Here is a 17,420-nt window from a genome sequence, read left to right as displayed (position 1 = left end):
AGAAACTAATTAAATGCAGCTCTCGTGGACCAGACGCCAGGCTTGGGCAGAAAGAGAGAAGGAGAAGAACACAGGGACTCAGTGTAGAGAGGAAAGAGGGGGGGGTACAGATATTTGGGTACGTTTTGACCTACACTGCTTGTTTTTTTTTTTTTTTGTAAGGTATTTTTAGTTCTACGCTTCATTTGAGTGCCAAGCGAGCACTGTAATCACCAGCACACCAGTCACATGACGCAACTGACACCCTGGAGATATTTGGAAAGCGGGGCTGCGGGGAAAAAAGGTACAACGGGGACCGAATAGAAGAACGAAAGTATTTAAACGCAGCCAAGTGTCTGTGAGAGTCCCCAGAAAAAGCTGGCGAGAAGTGATGGAGAAAGTCATTAAGAGAAGCCTGTTCAAGTAGATAGGCCCCGAAAGGAGATTTGAAGAGGGGGAACTGATTGCACATGTCTCATTGCGGCTCTTCACCAGTTCTCAGCACCCCGGGGCTTAGAGAGCGCTTTCAAAGGCGTGCTGCACAGTTTGAGCTCTATATGCGTCTTTTGGGTGTATTCAAGGAAATAATATATATATATATATATATATATATATATATATATATATATATATATATATATATATATATATATATATATATATATATATATATATATATATATATATATATCAAGATAATAGGCCTTCACTCGTTTCACAATGGGGAAAAGATATATAAAAAAAAATTGTAGGCTATGTTATTTTTGCTATGCCATTTTTATCATTAACACATATAAAGTATGAGTAACGAGGACCTTTAATGTGAAATTTATTTAAAAAGATATGCTAATTGTGATCCATCAGGATAAAAGCCAAATTTTCCCCTTTATTTTATACATCATATTACTATTTAGTCAAATTGACTTTATTATTAGAGTTGTTATAATATAGATGTTATTGTTGACTTAGAAATAGCTCCTTTAAAAAGTTTTGGTTTGTAGCCTAGAAATAACCTAACTGCATATTTGGACGCTCCTTGTGTCACTTGTTTGATGGGAAAAAAAAAAACTTAAAAAATACAAAACGGCGACATCCTTTGGTAGAATTGTGCTATTGCTACAGGAGTGAGGCGATAAATCGTGATCTAGCGCCCTCTGCTGGACATTAAGGAGGTCACAACCGTTGGTTCTCATTGGCTTTCAACCTCTCCAGGAAAGTGATTGATAAATATGATTTGAATTATATAAATTACTGCTAAATGTGAGGTGTTGAATTTAGGATTTGTGTGTGCTGTGATCGCTTTATCAAGTTTACTGCTTTTAATATTTCAACTCTAGTAGCTCCCAATCAGTTATTTACATTTTTTTAATAAAACAAAACACACGTCTTTACAATTGAACTCGCTTTATTCAGACAAGTGGTGACTGTCCAAGGCATTTCACGGCACTGTCGTAAAACGTAACCGTGCGGCAGTGTTGCAATGGCCTTTGCTGCGACAGCACTTTGCGGCAGCAGGGAGAGCTCGAGGAGAAAGCCAGCGAATAACGTCGCCGCTTCGCGAGCCCTTTTCGCCTCAATAATCCGTGGATTTACGCCTTCTTCGGCGGAGTCACACCCGCGGTGTTGTCGTATCTCCGCTTGGTGTCGTGAATGAACTTGTGTCCGACGTTTCCCAAGCGCGAATCGCCACCTTGATGCGGTGGGATGGCCACAGTGCCGCCTGGGCCTAGTAGCGCACTGCCCGCATCCCCGGCTGAAAGTCCACCTTTCCCCGGGGCTGGGTGCGAAGACGGAGGGCCGCGTCGACCCGGGGAGGACCCCGCGTCGGGAGAGACGCTTGCCGAAGCCAAGCAACAGGGCAAGAAGAAGCAAAAAAACATGCTAACTCGAGCTAGCCCGCCGGCGTTGCATCTGAAAATGCCAACCGTGGAGCAGCAGCTGCTCAACGGCTTGGCCGGTAGTCCCGTGGAGGAACCGGGGGGACACCTTGACAATACGAGACCACCCACGGACGACTGTGACAGCAGCGGCGATGACGGGACCCCGAACGACATGGATCACTGCCAACACGAAGGCCCCCGCTCGAAAAACGGCTGTCACTCGCCGCTGGTTAACAATAGTATGAACGGGATGCCGGCCCGGACGAGAATTCAGGCGTCGCCGCTTGCTTCCGGAAGGTCTGAGGACACGGAGCAACCCCAACCGCCCTCGGACGAGCTTGCCCGGCTTGATTTGGGCGCCTCGCCGCTGGAGGACACCCACGACATTTGTTATGTACGCTACGAGTCCGAGCTTCAGATGCCGTGGATCATGAGACTGATCACCAAGGACTTGTCTGAGCCTTACTCCATTTACACGTACAGGTACTTCATCCACAACTGGCCGCAGCTCTGCTTCCTGGTGAGTGTCAACCTCCCCCTCCTCCTCCAACCTCCACCACACCTCATACCTACACGCTTTCAAACCAGCTGAATGTCAAGTGGTTCACAAGTGACATTTTTGTATATTGTCAATGCATAACCTGCAGCGCATAGCATGCTTTTAAAGCGTCTGAATGTCTACCATTAAATTCCAAAATGCTTTTAGTGATACCTTCCCTTAAGGTGGTTCCTGAGTGTTCCTTGAAACATGTTCTTTGTGGTGCTAAAAATGTAAAATCTTGGGATTTATTTCTTTTTTTTATTGCAGTATGATTGTCATTGCTGAATATTAATCTTCTGAAGCACATTCTTAAATTATCATCTTTGGGATGCTTGTCATACCTCAAAATCCCCAGAGTGGATCGTGAGTGACATATTTTGAGTAGCATAATAATTCTATGGTTATCATTACTAATGGTGTTGTGATTCTTGTTTCCATAACACGCTATAGGACCGCACAGCAACTATGCAGATGTAGAAAAAGATCCACTCCTCACTAAGACAAATCATTTGACAGCAGGAGAGGGACATCTGAGGTTTACAGTGTGATTGCCATTTGACAGGCCATGGTGGAGCAGGAGTGCGTCGGCGCCATCGTGTGTAAACTGGACATGCACAAGAAGATGTTCCGGCGCGGGTACATCGCCATGCTGGCTGTCGACTCCAAACACCGAAGGAAAAGCATCGGTGAGGAAAACAAATCACTTTTTTTTTTTTTCGTTTGCTTACTGATACATAAAAGGAGTCCTCAGTTATGCTACGGTTCTGTTCCCAATCCAAGTCTTTTAATCCTCAGGTACTAATCTGGTGAAGAAGGCCATCTACGCCATGGTGGAGGGCGACTGTGACGAGGTCATTACGGTTTCCAAAAATATTGATTTATTCTTGCCAAAATAAATAATTCTCTCATTGGTTTCCACCGCAGGTTGTCCTCGAGACGGAGATCACCAACAAGTCGGCGTTGAAGCTGTACGAAAATTTAGGCTTTGTGCGGGACAAGCGGCTCTTCAGATACTATCTGAACGGCGTGGACGCACTCAGGCTCAAACTGTGGCTACGCTGAGTTTGAGAACGGAAGGGGGCGGGGGGGGGACTGGACAAGCTATCAAGCCTGCCTGCCTCATTTCACTTTTGACACACACACACACACACACACACACACACACACACACACACACACACACACACACACATGCAACAGTATGCACATTTAAATGCATAGACACATACACATGCACACACTATTCTTGCCCTCCAGGTGTTTTCCATGAAGGCCCCTTCTTTCTCCCGACATGAAAAAAAAGATGGAGGAGTGCGAGGAATTGGAGGCCAGGGTCTCTGAACGACCTTGATGACGTTTTTTTTTTGGCCTTCAGACTTTGGGAGTGGATGCATGGACGGAAGAAAAACAAGTAAGCGTGGGGTCTTAAAGACCCAAACCCCCCCCAAACTTAATGGTGGAGTTTATTTTTGTGTTTCTTTTTAAAAAAAAAAAAAATTGGAGAGGTCATGACGCATACCTACATGCGTGTGTGATTGACTGCCCACTTTGGTGTGTGTGAGTTTATCAGTTCCCTGTTTGTCCACTTGGTGGTACTGTTTCTGCCACACACACCTCAAAAGGACTGAAGCCTGTGTCAACACGTGTTATTTTATTGTGTGCGTGTCACGGATCACTCCACGAGCACCTCAAGCATCAACCTCCATTTTTTTTTCTTTTTTTTTTTTTTCAAGCTTTGTTGTTTGTAAAAATCCAGTGAGCCCAAATTAGGAAAACCCCACCCGCCGCCTCCCCCACGTCCAAATGAGTCAGTCAGTTTTGCAAATTCCAGCTAGCAGCTTGTTCACGTTGCTGCCGTCTTTCTGTTTTAAAAGTTCATCTCAATGCGAAAAACAAAAACTGAAAACCACAAGACTCTTGTTAGATGGTTGTTTTCTTCAAAAGAACAAATGTCAGATGCACTTGTTTGGAAGTTGTGTGTACGTGTGTCCTATTTTGACTTCACTGTGGATTTATTTCGTTCTTGTTCAAACAGCCCCACACACAAAAATGTTTTAATGTTTGGCTCAATGGAAGGAAAACGCAATTTTCCTTTTGTAGACACGTAAAACAAATAATTTGGAACTTGCAACTTAGGGCTGCACTGAAAGAAAACAATGATACAATATTGAATTCATAAAATTAGCTCCACTGAAAGAAACACTGCAATATTATAATTCAAATTCCCTTAATGATTTTTTTTTTCTGACAATGGTGCAACTTTGGAAACGCATGACTTGCAATCTTGTCACAGTTTTGAGAAATATATGAATGCCATTTTTCTTAACTTTAACAATGTTGATTTGGGGCACTTGCATTTCATCTAAATATGCAAATACACTCCTGCTGACCTGTTTTTTTTTTTTATCACGCCGATATGCTGCCAAACGTCACGTCAGAAGAACGAGGGCAAAAAAAAAAAATTTGTAGTGCCACTTTTTTGCTCAACTGATCCTTTTTCAAGCCCTTTTTTTTTTCTCCCAGACTGGATGTTTACTTATGCGCATCTAGAGGTGTAACCATGGCAATGTACGTCGATCTGGACAAAAAAAAAAAAGCTTGAATCAGTCGTGCAACTATTCCCTGTCATAATACTGTGAATCGAACAGTTTTTTTTTTAAGGCATTACAGCCTGAGTGCATCTGACTAAAGGGCTTTGTCGTCGTTATTCAGAAAACAAAACAAAAAAGATAAGCCACTAAATTATTATTTTTTTTTTTTTTGTCTTCACCGGTGCTATCTATGGCCCACACAAAACATCCTTCGCCATCCACGCTGTGTTGAAAAAGAGGCGAAAATCTATATTTGCTGTTGTTTCTCTGCATGTCGGACTTGTTTCACCCTCTTCCTCTTCTTCTTCCTTGGCATCACCCCCCCCCCACCTTTTGATTTGGATCTGAAAAATGTATGCGAGCCTTTATTTAATGTGGAGAAGAGAGCGAAAACAAACAAAAAAGAACACAGAAATAAATTATTTGATTTTTTTAATGCTGTACATCTGACTGGTCTAAGTTATTTTTCAACTTGAGTTGCACACTTGTAGATTTTTTTTTTTTTTTTGGATCCTTTTATTTCCAGAAAACACAAAAGACAAAACGTCTTTTAATAACCCAAAACAGTATTATTGCATTAACACCTGTGTTTCAACATTGAACATATAAAAAAATACAACAATCAAATCAAACCAAAAAGTGAGCTCAAGAAGTGAATCTCATTCGATTCAATTGTCTCAAGAAGTCACTGAATTGACTTTTTTTTCCAAAAATCACAAACGCTGACCTTTACTGACAAAAGTCCTGATAACCAACAATAACACCAGACAATTGCTTATTCATTGCTTTGTGTTTTACGTTACATTTGAAACATTTAGTCCATACCCAGATGCAAACAATGAATGAAAAGCTGTGAATGAGAAATGGTTAGCGACCACGCTAGCCCCGTTAGCAAAGTAAACATGACATGTAACAAATTTCTATTGACACTAACATGTACAAGCACTATACTGTATTTGTGTTGTGTACCTTTTCAATTCTCTTCTTTTTTTGTGTGTGTGTGAAATAGGTGTCACATGACCACACCGAGCCATTTTGAAACATGGAATTAAATTCCCACGTGAGATTGTCCAGGAGTATAAAGCTGAGGTGGTATATCGATGCCGTTGTCATGGCAACATTGATCGGGTCAGTCTTTTTTGGATCAGAACTCATCCTCGGAACTGTCGGCCAACAACATGGCCTGATCTTGCCGGCCGATGCACGTCTCGCCTGGTTGCTACGTGTCACAGAATTCATAGGACGTGACCAAACTGGAGGTTTTTGCATAATCCTAGCGACCGCTAGCATAACATTGTGGGCGGAGCTAATATTTGCATACTGACCTCCGCAGGCCGGACCTTCCTCCGCTGGCGTTTAAAGCTGTTCCGCCGACTCCGCTGAATCCTCCTCATGCTGTAGAGGGCGCCAACGAGCAGAAGGGCCCCTACCATGCCAATGGCCACCGGGGCCAACATACCGGAAACGTAGCCTGCCTGTGGCGCGGGCGGAAACAAAATAGGTTGCAAAAACAGATGGCGACGAACGAGGCCGGTTAGTCTCACCTTTTCTTGGATCAGTGCCACCCAGCTACGCACTGCAAGCAAGAGTCAACTTTAATCGTGTTTCATTTTACATCATGTGTGTCGTTTTTGTTTCATACTCAGGCCCTGATTGCGTTGCACCCAAACAGGAGGTGGAGGGATGAGGCTGTACGTAGGCTGAGTCCGGGACGTCTCAGTCGGGTCCTCTTGGCTCTCCTCGTCCTCCAGCGATTCCTCAGAATTCTCCTCGTCCGGATCGTCTGAAACGCAAGCAAGTTGAGTCACTTTTCAACTAGTTCAAAATGTAAAGAAATTTGCTAAAGCCATTCACCATCAGAGTCCGTCTCCTCTAAACCCGATTGGGGAAAGGGCATAGGTGGATTGGTTGCCGCGGTAACCGGGATGGAATCTTGCGCAGTATCGGTGAGTCCTGACGTCGGCACGGTGTCTAAACATAAGAACCGGGGGAGTGCGGATAAAAATTTGGGATGCTTAATACAAAAAAGTAAAAATCCGATATAAAAAGACTCATTTTAAAACCATCACAGATCCATACTGGAAAATAAACAGAAAATCAGACATTTTGCTTTGAAGCAGCCATTTTGAAAGCTTTTTTTTTTTTCTTCTATTATTTGGCCCAAACTAACCTGATTGGCTGCTGACATTCAGAAGCTGGACCTCAGCCGTCATCAGGGGCATTGTGCGTAGAGGCTTGTCTGTCTCCGTGGTTACCGCTCGCTCCGAGTCTTCCTCTGACAGCGGCGTAACTGCGGTTGCCATGACGACAGCTGGAAGCTGAGCCACGGATTCCTCCAGAGGCTCAAAGATGAGCGGCAGGGACTCGGACGACATGGTGCCCTCTGTGGTGTCGTCCTGGGAAGGCGGCGCCGCCGTGTTTGCTATTGGAAACAACATCCAAAAATATTTTGTCATAATATTAGAGTCTCTCTTTATTCTTCTAGCGCTATACATATCCAATGCATTATTATTATCAATATTGTATGTGACTCATTAAGATACTGTAATATAAAACTTCATTCTCGTAAGACTACAACTTTAATCTAGCTGTTTAATTTTTTTGGGCTACATTTTGGCCCTAATATATTTTTGGGGTATAATTGAGTGATAGCACTATAACCCAAAAATATGGCGACCAAGAACAAGCCTAGGGGAGCACACACAAAAAAAAGGTGTGAGACATGTCCTTTGATGGCTTCTGCCTTACTCCCTGCCTTCCCCGTCGTTCCACTTTGAACAGCGACGGGGACCCGCGGCGCTCTAATTAACTTCTATTCCTGTCTGGAGTTTGCCCCCCCACCACCACATAGCGATATGCAGGCAGGGTAATGTTAAACAGCCTCGTCTGTAAAGAGGTCACAAAGTACAAAAACATTGTTATTGTAATCAACTTATTTTTTTCTTTAGGTTTCTGTTCTTGTGTTTAATATTTTTGCTGGGACTGAATGATTTTGAAAGAGAGGGAGGTGTGTCGAATAGAAGATAGAAAATCTCAAAATGCAATTCCGTGAATACAATATTTACTGTGTGGTCAAGAGAACACACTGACCTCAACCCAGAGCAATTATAAAAGTCTTCACAAAATGCTCCAGACTGTCATACAAAAAAAAAAAAAAAAAATCATCCATTGTATAATAAAGGTAAACTAACCTCCGCTGGGTCTGGGAGCTTCTGTCCACAAGCCCTCCATGACATCTTCTTTGGGCATGGTGTCCTCACTCATGTCGGGTAAGAAAGGTTCCGGTGGTGTGGGTAGTATAGGACCTTCACGTTCCCACGTGGATGACGGCGTGGCGGTCCGTGTGGAAATAGAGACTGGTGTGAGGAGGGGACTGGATGGATTTGGAACCCTAGTGGAGGAAGACCACCTTGTGTGTTCATGCAGTCTAATGGCTGTTGTGTCTCTCTGTGTCCTTTCCAGGACAGCTTTGTGAACATTCTCTCTGTCAAGCGTCCTCCAGAACGTCAGCGCTTTGGACTTGGATTCTGCATCAAGACTTTGCCCGTTTGGCATCATCATCATCCTCAAAGATCTCCATCTGACTGAACCTGCAGTTTCCTTCTGGAGATCCTGGACTGCATTTCCACACACGCACAAGCAAACTCCAGCCAGGAGGAGGCGATGAAGCGGGTCAGTCGGCAACATCTTCTGTCTGCGCATAAAAAAAAAGCACACAGTCATGAATCTAGACCTGAAACAAAACCTTCACGATGCAGTCTATCAGGGATTCCCAATCTGTGGTACGAGAACCACTGGCGGTTCGCTAGCTCCCTCTAGTGGTAATCAAAACACTACAACAACACTTAAAACAGCCGCATAAAAATATCACATATTCCCCCCTATTGCAATGTTACATAATCGTAAAATATCGTAGGAATACAACCAAACAAGTGCAAGAGACTTTTTAAAATTTCAACAAAATGCTGTGTCATGGTTATCAAATCCGAGCTGAGTCACTGTAATCATTGCTACAGATGCTCAAAACATGCCAAAAAAAAAAAAGCCCCTTTTCTTTGGCTGACGGCTCCGCGTATGCATAGTAAACAACTCCACACTGCGTGCGTTATGGTACCACTCCAATCGCATTACACACGGAAATATAAATCCATGCAAATTTTGGGGAATCCGGAGCATAAAAATGACAAAAATGCGAGTGCATTTACCTTGCAGAGTGCATGATGGACCGAAGATGATGGGTTCGTGTGCAATGGAGAGAGAGCGAGAGAGAGCGAGAGCGAGAGAGAGAGAGAGAGAGAGAGAGAGAGAGAGAGAGAGAGAGAGAGAGAGAGAGAGAGAGAGAGAGAGAAGGTGCAGTGTTGTTTCTATTCCAGCTTCTCCTCAAGTGCGCCCACCACTGAGTGACGCTGTAAATTAGCCCCCAAATGATGAAAACTATGATTAATTCTCCCAAATGCCGATTTGTGCTAAAAAATAAAACGACAACTATCGCGTGAACAGTGTTATATCATTATTTTATTAGAACGTATTCATTTTAACATTATGCATTTGCCCTCAATTCACTTTCCAGTCCAGTAGGTGGCGGTACTGTGTCTGTAAGGTGGTTTGCCAGCTTTGAATAGAAAAACAGATATTTGCGAAGAAGTAAAAAGGAAAAAACATCGATCCTTGGAATGATTCGTAAATAGAACATCGACGCCCATTGAAGCAACTGTATTGATATTGAATAAGTTAAAATGCCGTTATTTGATGGTCTAGGCAGTGGAGCAGAAAAGACCGCAATCGTCATCGACCTGGGAGCGGCATACACAAAGTGAGTGTTAAATCGTTAGCATTTGGCTAGCTAACTGCTAACGCCATAGGATTTTACCCGCTATGTTAAACACATTGAAAATTGCTATCTTTACTTATGACTGTATAAAGCAGTCACGACAATGAATAATGCTAACAAGTCATTAATAACCTGTTAGTGGCGCTAATCAGATAAGATGTCCTGATTTCATTGTGATAGTTCTTAATGTACGTGCTTGTTCAATGGTGTATTTTATTTACAGCCTGTCATTGCAGTTTTATGCCAGTGAATTTATTTTTAAAATGTTGGTGCCAAGTGATTTAAGACCTTTTATTGAAAATATATTAGTCACTATTACTTGGTTAAGCACTGTTGACTTAAATCAAAGATCTCAACCCTCACTTGAGGCAAATCACATGAAGCAGATGACAAATAAAGACATCTTTGTCCCACAACTTTAGCTGGCTGCTTGTTTGCTGTGTATCATTATGCCAGTGACCTCATTTTGTGTTCTTTTCTATTTTTTGACACTTCCAGATGTGGCTTTGCAGGGGAAACGGGGCCCAGGTTCATCATTCCGAGCGAGATCCGCAAGCCGGGACAGCAGCAGGTTAGACACAGATTTGCTTCCATTTATCCCTCTTGTATAGTGTCTGATGCTTGTTTTTCTGTATTTGCCCGAAAGATTATCAATTATCTTCACAAGTATGTCACATTGTTTCCATTTCAGGCAACCAAAGTAGTTCAGTACAACATCAACACAGAAGAGCTCTATGTCATCCTAAAAGAGTTTATCCACACACTGTACTTCAGGTGTGCTTTTTTTTTTTTTTACTAAGGAAAAGAAAACAAGTTGAACTCATTCAATTTCGAAATGTTTCCTATCATCAGACATCTATTGGTGAACCCTCGCGACAGAAGGGTGGTCATTATCGAGTCCATCCTCTGCCCGTCTCACTTCAGGGAGACGCTCACCAAGGTTTTCTTCAAACAGTTTGAGGTACAACTTGATTGAAAATAGTCGGTGCGGCACACCGTATAAATTGCTTTTACTCAACTTTTAATGTTGTTTTTTTTGCTGCCAGGTCCCCTCCGTGCTGTTTGCACCAAGTCACCTCATGGCCACCATGACATTAGGCATCAACTCGGCCCTGGTGATGGACTGCGGCTACACTGAGACCCTTGTGGTGCCCGTATCCTATCTTTTAAACCAGAGTTTATTTTTAAACATATAATTCCAGTGTATGGGACTTAACGCCACCATCAGGTGTATGAGTGCACTCTGATCCTGCCCGCTTGGGAGGCTTTGCCTTTGGGTGGAAAAGCCATCCACACGTACGTAGCTTTTATCAACTGCATCAAACATTTAGAATATAGTTAACGTTGCGTCATATGTGTGCGTTTATTTTTAGAGAATTAGACGGACTTCTTGTGGAGCAGTGCACTGTGGATACGGACACCACCACCGGGCAAAGTGTGCCCTCCATCATTGGTATGAAGTTTTAGTAGACCATTTCACAACGGGATCCATCATTTATCCCACTGTCCTTCTCCCTCCTAGGCACCATTCCGGAAGAGACCGTGGAAGACATTAAAGGTGGCTCAAAACAAACGTCTCTAATTCCCCTGCCTCGCAAATGCAGTTTTCTTATCCAGCCGTATTGTTTCACGCAGTCAGGACGTGTTTTGTCAGCGACCTGCAGAGAGGCCTCAAGCTCCAGGATGCCAAGTTCAACATGGAAGGTTCGGCTGAGGTGAGGATGATGTCAACGACACATCTGATTAACTGTGCTTTCAGTTGATCTTTTTCTTATTTGGGTGTTTGTAGCGTCCGGCTCCGCCTCCAGATGTCGACTATCCACTGGATGGCGAGAAAATCCTGCATATTAAAGGATCCATCAGGTGAAAACAAAAAAAACACATCGACACGTGCGCTAACTTTGCCACCTTTGGGAAGCCTCACTCCATTTAGTTTCCATCAGTCTGTGGTGTAGCTAAATATACAATGCGTTTACACAGAGGTGAAGCTGTGTCAACATGCTAAGTTTTTCTAACCTCCATCCACTTTGTTTGCAGGGACTCACTGATGGAGATTATGTTTGAACAGGACAATGAGGAGAAGAGCGTGGCTTCACTCATACTTGACGCCCTAGTTAAGGTACGCTGAGAAATGAGCAGAATTGCATCTGAGCTTCAACCACCTCTTGCATTTTCTTTAGTGCCCTATCGACACACGCAAAGTGCTGTCGGAGAACCTGGTGGTGATCGGCGGCACGGCCATGCTGCCGGGCTTCCAGCACCGGCTGCTAGCTGAGATTCGTCTGCTGGTGGAGAACCCCAAGTACCGTGACGTGCTGGCCAGCAAGAACTTCCGCATGCACTCACCGCCTGCCAAGCCCAACTGCACTGCCTGGCTAGGAGGTGGGAAATGCTCCATTTGCTCTTTAAAAAGAAGAAAGCTCATTTTAATCTTGGGTCATTTCCACTAGGCGCCATCTTTGGTGCGCTACAGGACATTCTTGGCAGCAGGTCGGTGTCCCGTGATTACTACAACCAGACGGGCCGGATCCCAGACTGGTGCTACCTGAGCACGCCGCTGCCCGAGTCGCTGTACGAAGCCGGCAAGACTCCGCCTCCGCTCATGAAGCGAGCCTTCTCCACAGAGAAGTAGAACACGTGCTACGTTGCTAAAATATTATCATCCTGTGTAGAACAGCAGCCTCACAATGCTCTTGTGTTAGTGTGCACGTTTCACTTCATATTTGAGTTCCCGACAGTGTTCAAACAAGCGTGAGGTTGAAAGAAGATTATGTTTATTTATTATTGGCACGGGGACTGTCTGTCAATGTGGTCCGACAAAGACATACATGCATTTTTATTCTCAGCCATTCCAGCTAACCCCAATAAATCAGCGCTTTCAACCTTTCAAGTCAAGTTGTATTTCTCTGTGTATAAGTGCAATATTTTGAGAGCCTTGAAAAAAGAAAAAATACCAACAGGCCAAAGGACATCGGTGCCTTCATTAATGACAGCAGAGTGTTGCAAAAAAAATAATGTGATATAGCAAAATATATACAAATGTATACATCAAAATATTGACATGGAAAAATGCTGGTTTTAACAGTAGTATAATAAGTGTGTACACTACTATCTGAAATAATACTAGCTTGATATTGCACATTGCACAGAATTTATTTGATTTTATTGTGGCTTTGTATGTTAATTATTAACTTTCACTTTGTGTTACTGCCGCAATTTGAGCATGTGAGGACTTTTTGTTCCCAACCAGCAAACAGACTAGTGTTTTATGACGCCACCCACTCCAGAGAATAGGAGCTCAGGTTAGTTGCGGGACAAGCAAGGGCTATTATATAATTCGCGACGTTATTACAGTCTAGTCTACGTCAGTGGATTCCCCGATGGTACATGAGATACGCTTGTGTTACGCGTGTGCGTGCAGTGCCGTACACTTTCCAAACACGTTGTACTCTGCCTGTCTCACATTGGGTAGCAGTCACGTTTTTCAGCTGCTGGCCGTGCTAACCAATCAGGAGCTCGTAACGCGACAGTGTGGGCGTGCCTAGTGGTAACGCCGATAAGCTCCACCCTCTTTTTTCCAAATTTGGCAAAGCGTCTGGGACTTGTTTCCTGCTATGAGACGTTCTCGACGTTCTTGTAGCGACAAAATGACGACAACGCCAGGATATTTGGATGTTTTATTCCTGTTGAGGGGACAAGAAATGATAGTTGACGCTTGTCTGTTGGCGGTTGGTGCCACCGTGCTTCGCATGTGACTGACAGGCGGGAGGAGGGCCCGCCCTGTCTCGTGTGGTGTACCGTGGAAAGTCGAGCGCTGCCCACCCGCCTCTTATCCACAGACGGAAAAGCATCCGCCCAACGACCAGACTGTCTCACCGGGACAGACTTTCCATCCATCTTCGACTTGTGTCCCATCTCTCACCCTCGTTACAACGAAACATAAGTAAGTTGTTTTATTTTGAAATATTTTCGGGTGCTTCTCTTTATAAATCGAAGCTACAGGCTAAAGCTGAGCTATGGGCGCGTCGTCGAATTAGCACATAGCTAACGAAAGTGCTGATGTTTTGCTTCGAGTTGTGTGCGCCTCGAAGCGTTTTGGAAACTTGTACTAACTTACGCTGCATTTAAAATACGCTTTCTAATACGATAAACATTCCTAATCTTGTATTTAGGAAATAAGAAACTAAATTAGCAGAACCTCTGCGTTTACAATCCATAATTGCCTTAGAAGTCTTCATCTTGAATTGAGTAGCTAGTTAGCAACTCATCAACATTTAACTTCCACAACTACCACACTGTTCCTTGCATCACTTTTAGAAGTTGATCACCTTCCATTCACTAAAATTCCTTTACCCACAGGCACTTTTAGAATATGAGGTCTTGAGCTTGAAAGGTGTTTAAGTGTACTTGTCTATTATTGATTTCCAGATTTACCCTCTAATATGCTGATGTAGTTGCTGGTAGGCCATCTTGCCCTTAGCAACAGGAAAGCAAGGAGATGAGTGCCAAGCGGAAGGCGGAAAGCGACTCCCGGGTCGCTAACAGGCCACACATCATGAAGTCTCACAGCAACTCCAGGGCAGAGTCGGAAAGGGACTCTGGATTCTCAGGTACCGTCTTCTTTTATCAGCCTTCACGCGTGTTTTGAATGAACATCCAATTAATTATGCTTCCTCTGTCTCGTCCTCTTCAGATGCAAGTTCCGAGCATGCTAGCACCATGGACAACACCGACTCCGAGGACTCGCCGCGGCCTTCCGTGCGGCCAGGCGCCCGTAGTTCTACTTCGGGGCAGCTGGCTGTGGTTGGGGGGTCCTATTCCAGCATGTCCCCCATGATCATCATGAAAAATGTGCTCCTTAAACAGGTATACCCAAATACATTCCTCATCAGTAGCCTAATACAGTCATGCCTTGACTTAAGAGTTCAATTTGTTCCGTGACACAAAATGGGCGCGTGATTGACTCCCTTTCAACCCGTGACTGAAAAGATGAATTAGCTCAGTTGAAAGCCACCAAGTGAGGTCGAGGAAGGAATTTACCTACTGCTACTTGGTGTGTCTTATTCCTGACTCCAAAATACGAAAAGGAATTTGTATGTACACAGTTCACATTATCGACTGTTATCTCAGCAGCCCGGAGATAACCCCCCAGCCATGAAGCCCTGGAGCTTCAGTCCCGCCGTGGAGGTGGTTCAGCCGGTGGTCCAGCAGCCTCAGGTGGTCTTCCTGCAGCCCGTCGTCTCCCGCCAAGCTTCCAAGGAAGCCTCTCGACACAGGCGTCCCAAGAAGTATCTCCCTATTCTCAAGTCCTACCCCAAGATTGCACCACATCCTGGCGACAGTTCCTCCTCGGGGAGGGGAACCGCCTCTTCCTCCAGCTCTTCGTCGTCTTCCTTATCTTCTTCCTCGCCGCCAGGGTCTCAGCGGGATCACGGCCCAAAAGAGAAGCCGCAAAAGAGCCAGAGGCAAGCCTCGGTTCTTTCCGGAAGCCCCGACAACACGCGATCTCCTCAAACCCGACTCCCTCAAATGGCTAGCGAGACACCTTTGTCGGCCGTCAGCCAATCAGAATCGTCGTCGTCTTTCTCCTCCCGCCCTCCCAGCGGCGCTAACAGCCCGACGCCCACGGACGAAGCCTCGTCGGCCGAACAAAAGTGTGACGACGACGACGACGACACGAGGCGGAAGCGCTTCTGCAACACGTACAACATCCTGAGCAAATCAGGCCTCCTGGACATCACACTGCGCACCAAGGAGCTCCTGCGGCAGAACCGCCGCACGCAGACGGATTTGGACCGTCTCAAGGAGCACACTGATCTCTTCCTGCAAGCACTGCGTAGCGGCGACACCAGCATCTGCGTCAAGCTGCACGCCAGCCTTCAGGAGGAAGACAGGAAGCGGGCGTCACTCACCGGCTTAAAGGACGATTAGGCCCCCCCTGACCGGGAAGGTTCCAGGACTTATTCGGGAGGGGCGGCGGGGGTTGACAGACAGATGGAGCGAGAGTAATGTGGCCCACTTTAGACACCTACCCAAAGCCTCGCTTGCACAGTTTGGCCTACATTTTGGGCTGCCACCGGGCCCCAGGGCCTCGAATGACACGCTGAGACATTTTTGTTGGCCCAACACTCAGCGCACTCTCGTTGCAGTCACACTTCCTTTATTCACACAAATACCATTCTGACATTTACCGTACGGCCTCCAAGCAAACGATTTTTACGTAACCAATTTTAATAGAAATTTCAGCCAGCCATTTTTGTAGCCGGTGGTTAAAACCGAGCCCCGCTGGCAATAATGAAAACGTTTGCGTCATTGACGCCCTTCGATAAAAGTTTATTCTGTACTGCAATTGGCTACGGATGCCTTAAGGTGGTGGGCAAAGGACTACTTTTGGCTGAATGAAGTTTCTCAACTCACACGAAGATGACATCAGTTGGCACCAGAGCAATTCCCGTCTTATGGTTTCAGGACAAGAATACAGTGATTATGCAAGTGATTTCAAACCCTGAATTTTCTTGCTGTGAGGCACAATTGCTAACCACTATTGTGCCGTTCAAAGTCGTGGTTGGTTGCGTGCCTACGTGATTGATGCCACTTTGCGATTTGGAGTGAAACCTGTTGATTCTGCCTTCCTGTTAGCGCATTTGGTGCTTCCTTAAGCAGCATCTTTGACATAGAGCCCCCCCCCCCCCCATCAAAATGTTCCAAGGGCCTTTATGTTTGTGATGCATTTGAGCACTTTGCATCATCCTGAGCAGACTAAAACAAGGCAGCTAATCATCAGGCACCCCCACTATTGCTTTTAAATCTTTGTTCCCTCTGTATTAAGCACCAAAAAAACTACTTGAACTGGTTCATGAAAATGAGGGATTACGTACTGTATATTTTCCAGTATGACTGAGGATGTCTGATGTGAAATGTTTGGGTTCCACCAATGTAAAGTTGCTCTTTTATCTCATTAGTGGCGGTACGCAAGTCTCCTTAATGGGTGTTAGTCCACATTAAGCCGCTTGTGATTGTGCTTTGTAGGCCTGTCTGTCCGTCCTGTTTAATTTTTTTTTTTTGCGTTTGTCTCTGCATTATCTCGGTCATCTGTTGCCAATCTAAAAACAACCTGTTACTCTTTGCTTGGTGATTCTGACAACCTACACCAAACTGAAAGTGTGTGCATTATCCGATTCTTTTCTTAGACAGCTAAAACGTGATTTAAATCCTCAGTATTTCAGGTTCTCAATAGTAAAAATCATCAATTTCTGTAGTCCTTGATTAAAGCAGACCGTTATCTTGGTGTTTAGTCAAAACATTTGCTTATACAAACAGAAATGATCAATACATTTAAATGGTTTATGCAGAAGAGTAGCTTTGTTAACGTGCAACCATCATCCATATTTTTAATGCTTAAATGTTGGGGGGGGGAATGTGTGTAAGTTAATGTTTCTGATTTTGTAACATTACAAAAGGCAAGCATTTTCTTCTGAGATTGACACGAGTAGAATATGGTTGAATGTTTTTTTATTTGTATGTGTGTATGAGGGATCATTTGTGTCTCATTTTTGTATTTTTCATCTCGTTTGCTGTTGTGTAATAAATATTTTAGG

The 17,420-nt window shown here is 44.4% G+C and overlaps 4 protein-coding genes across 6 annotated transcripts; 3 read left to right on the top strand and 1 right to left on the bottom strand.

The window, feature by feature from the left end:
* Nucleotides 1-1,282: 1,282 nt before the first annotated feature.
* On the top strand, nt 1,283-3,592 carry naa30 (N-alpha-acetyltransferase 30, NatC catalytic subunit). Its single transcript, XM_085938054.1, has 4 exons — nt 1,283-2,379; nt 2,963-3,086; nt 3,196-3,251; nt 3,325-3,592. Exons 1-4 carry the CDS (start codon nt 1,684-1,686, stop codon nt 3,460-3,462), a joined length of 1,014 nt encoding a protein of 337 aa, XP_085794180.1. The 5' UTR covers nt 1,283-1,683; the 3' UTR covers nt 3,463-3,592.
* A 1,842-nt stretch (nt 3,593-5,434) lies between these two features.
* On the bottom strand, nt 5,435-8,678 carry armh4 (armadillo like helical domain containing 4). 2 transcript variants are annotated; one of them, XM_085938053.1, is made up of 7 exons: nt 8,183-8,678; nt 7,162-7,413; nt 6,846-6,962; nt 6,634-6,774; nt 6,536-6,567; nt 6,317-6,466; nt 5,435-6,210 (listed from the first exon to the last, which is right to left on the bottom strand). In XM_085938053.1, the coding sequence occupies exons 1-7, from the start codon at nt 8,676-8,678 to the stop codon at nt 6,136-6,138; spliced, it is 1,263 nt and encodes a 420-aa protein (XP_085794179.1). In that variant the 3' UTR covers nt 5,435-6,135. The 2 variants fall into 2 exon arrangements, with proteins under 2 accessions (XP_085794179.1, XP_085794178.1); XM_085938052.1 differs by having other exon boundaries at nt 6,317-6,567.
* An 899-nt stretch (nt 8,679-9,577) lies between these two features.
* Nucleotides 9,578-12,712, top strand: actr10 (actin related protein 10). Its single transcript, XM_085937596.1, has 13 exons — nt 9,578-9,804; nt 10,321-10,393; nt 10,514-10,596; nt 10,675-10,783; nt 10,869-10,976; nt 11,051-11,118; nt 11,196-11,275; nt 11,345-11,380; nt 11,458-11,537; nt 11,612-11,685; nt 11,860-11,941; nt 12,003-12,204; nt 12,273-12,712. The coding sequence occupies exons 1-13, from the start codon at nt 9,728-9,730 to the stop codon at nt 12,452-12,454; spliced, it is 1,254 nt and encodes a 417-aa protein (XP_085793722.1). The 5' UTR covers nt 9,578-9,727; the 3' UTR covers nt 12,455-12,712.
* Nucleotides 12,713-13,425: 713 nt separating this feature from the next.
* Nucleotides 13,426-17,334, top strand: cipcb (CLOCK-interacting pacemaker b). 2 transcript variants are annotated; one of them, XM_085937999.1, is made up of 4 exons: nt 13,426-13,765; nt 14,251-14,432; nt 14,516-14,688; nt 14,956-17,334. In XM_085937999.1, exons 2-4 carry the CDS (start codon nt 14,321-14,323, stop codon nt 15,751-15,753), a joined length of 1,083 nt encoding a protein of 360 aa, XP_085794125.1. In that variant the 5' UTR covers nt 13,426-13,765; nt 14,251-14,320; the 3' UTR covers nt 15,754-17,334. The 2 variants fall into 2 exon arrangements, with proteins under 2 accessions (XP_085794125.1, XP_085794124.1); XM_085937998.1 differs by having other exon boundaries at nt 14,953-17,334.
* The last annotated feature ends 86 nt before the right edge of the window (nt 17,335-17,420 follow it).

The sequence above is a fragment of the Syngnathus leptorhynchus genome, chromosome 18 (genome assembly GCF_054491065.1).
Source record: "Syngnathus leptorhynchus isolate UIUO chromosome 18, UIUO_Slep, whole genome shotgun sequence".
Classification (NCBI taxonomy): Eukaryota; Metazoa; Chordata; class Actinopteri; order Syngnathiformes; family Syngnathidae; genus Syngnathus; species Syngnathus leptorhynchus.
Note: the sequence above shows the minus strand (reverse complement) of the source record. Positions and strands in the feature narration are given on the sequence as shown.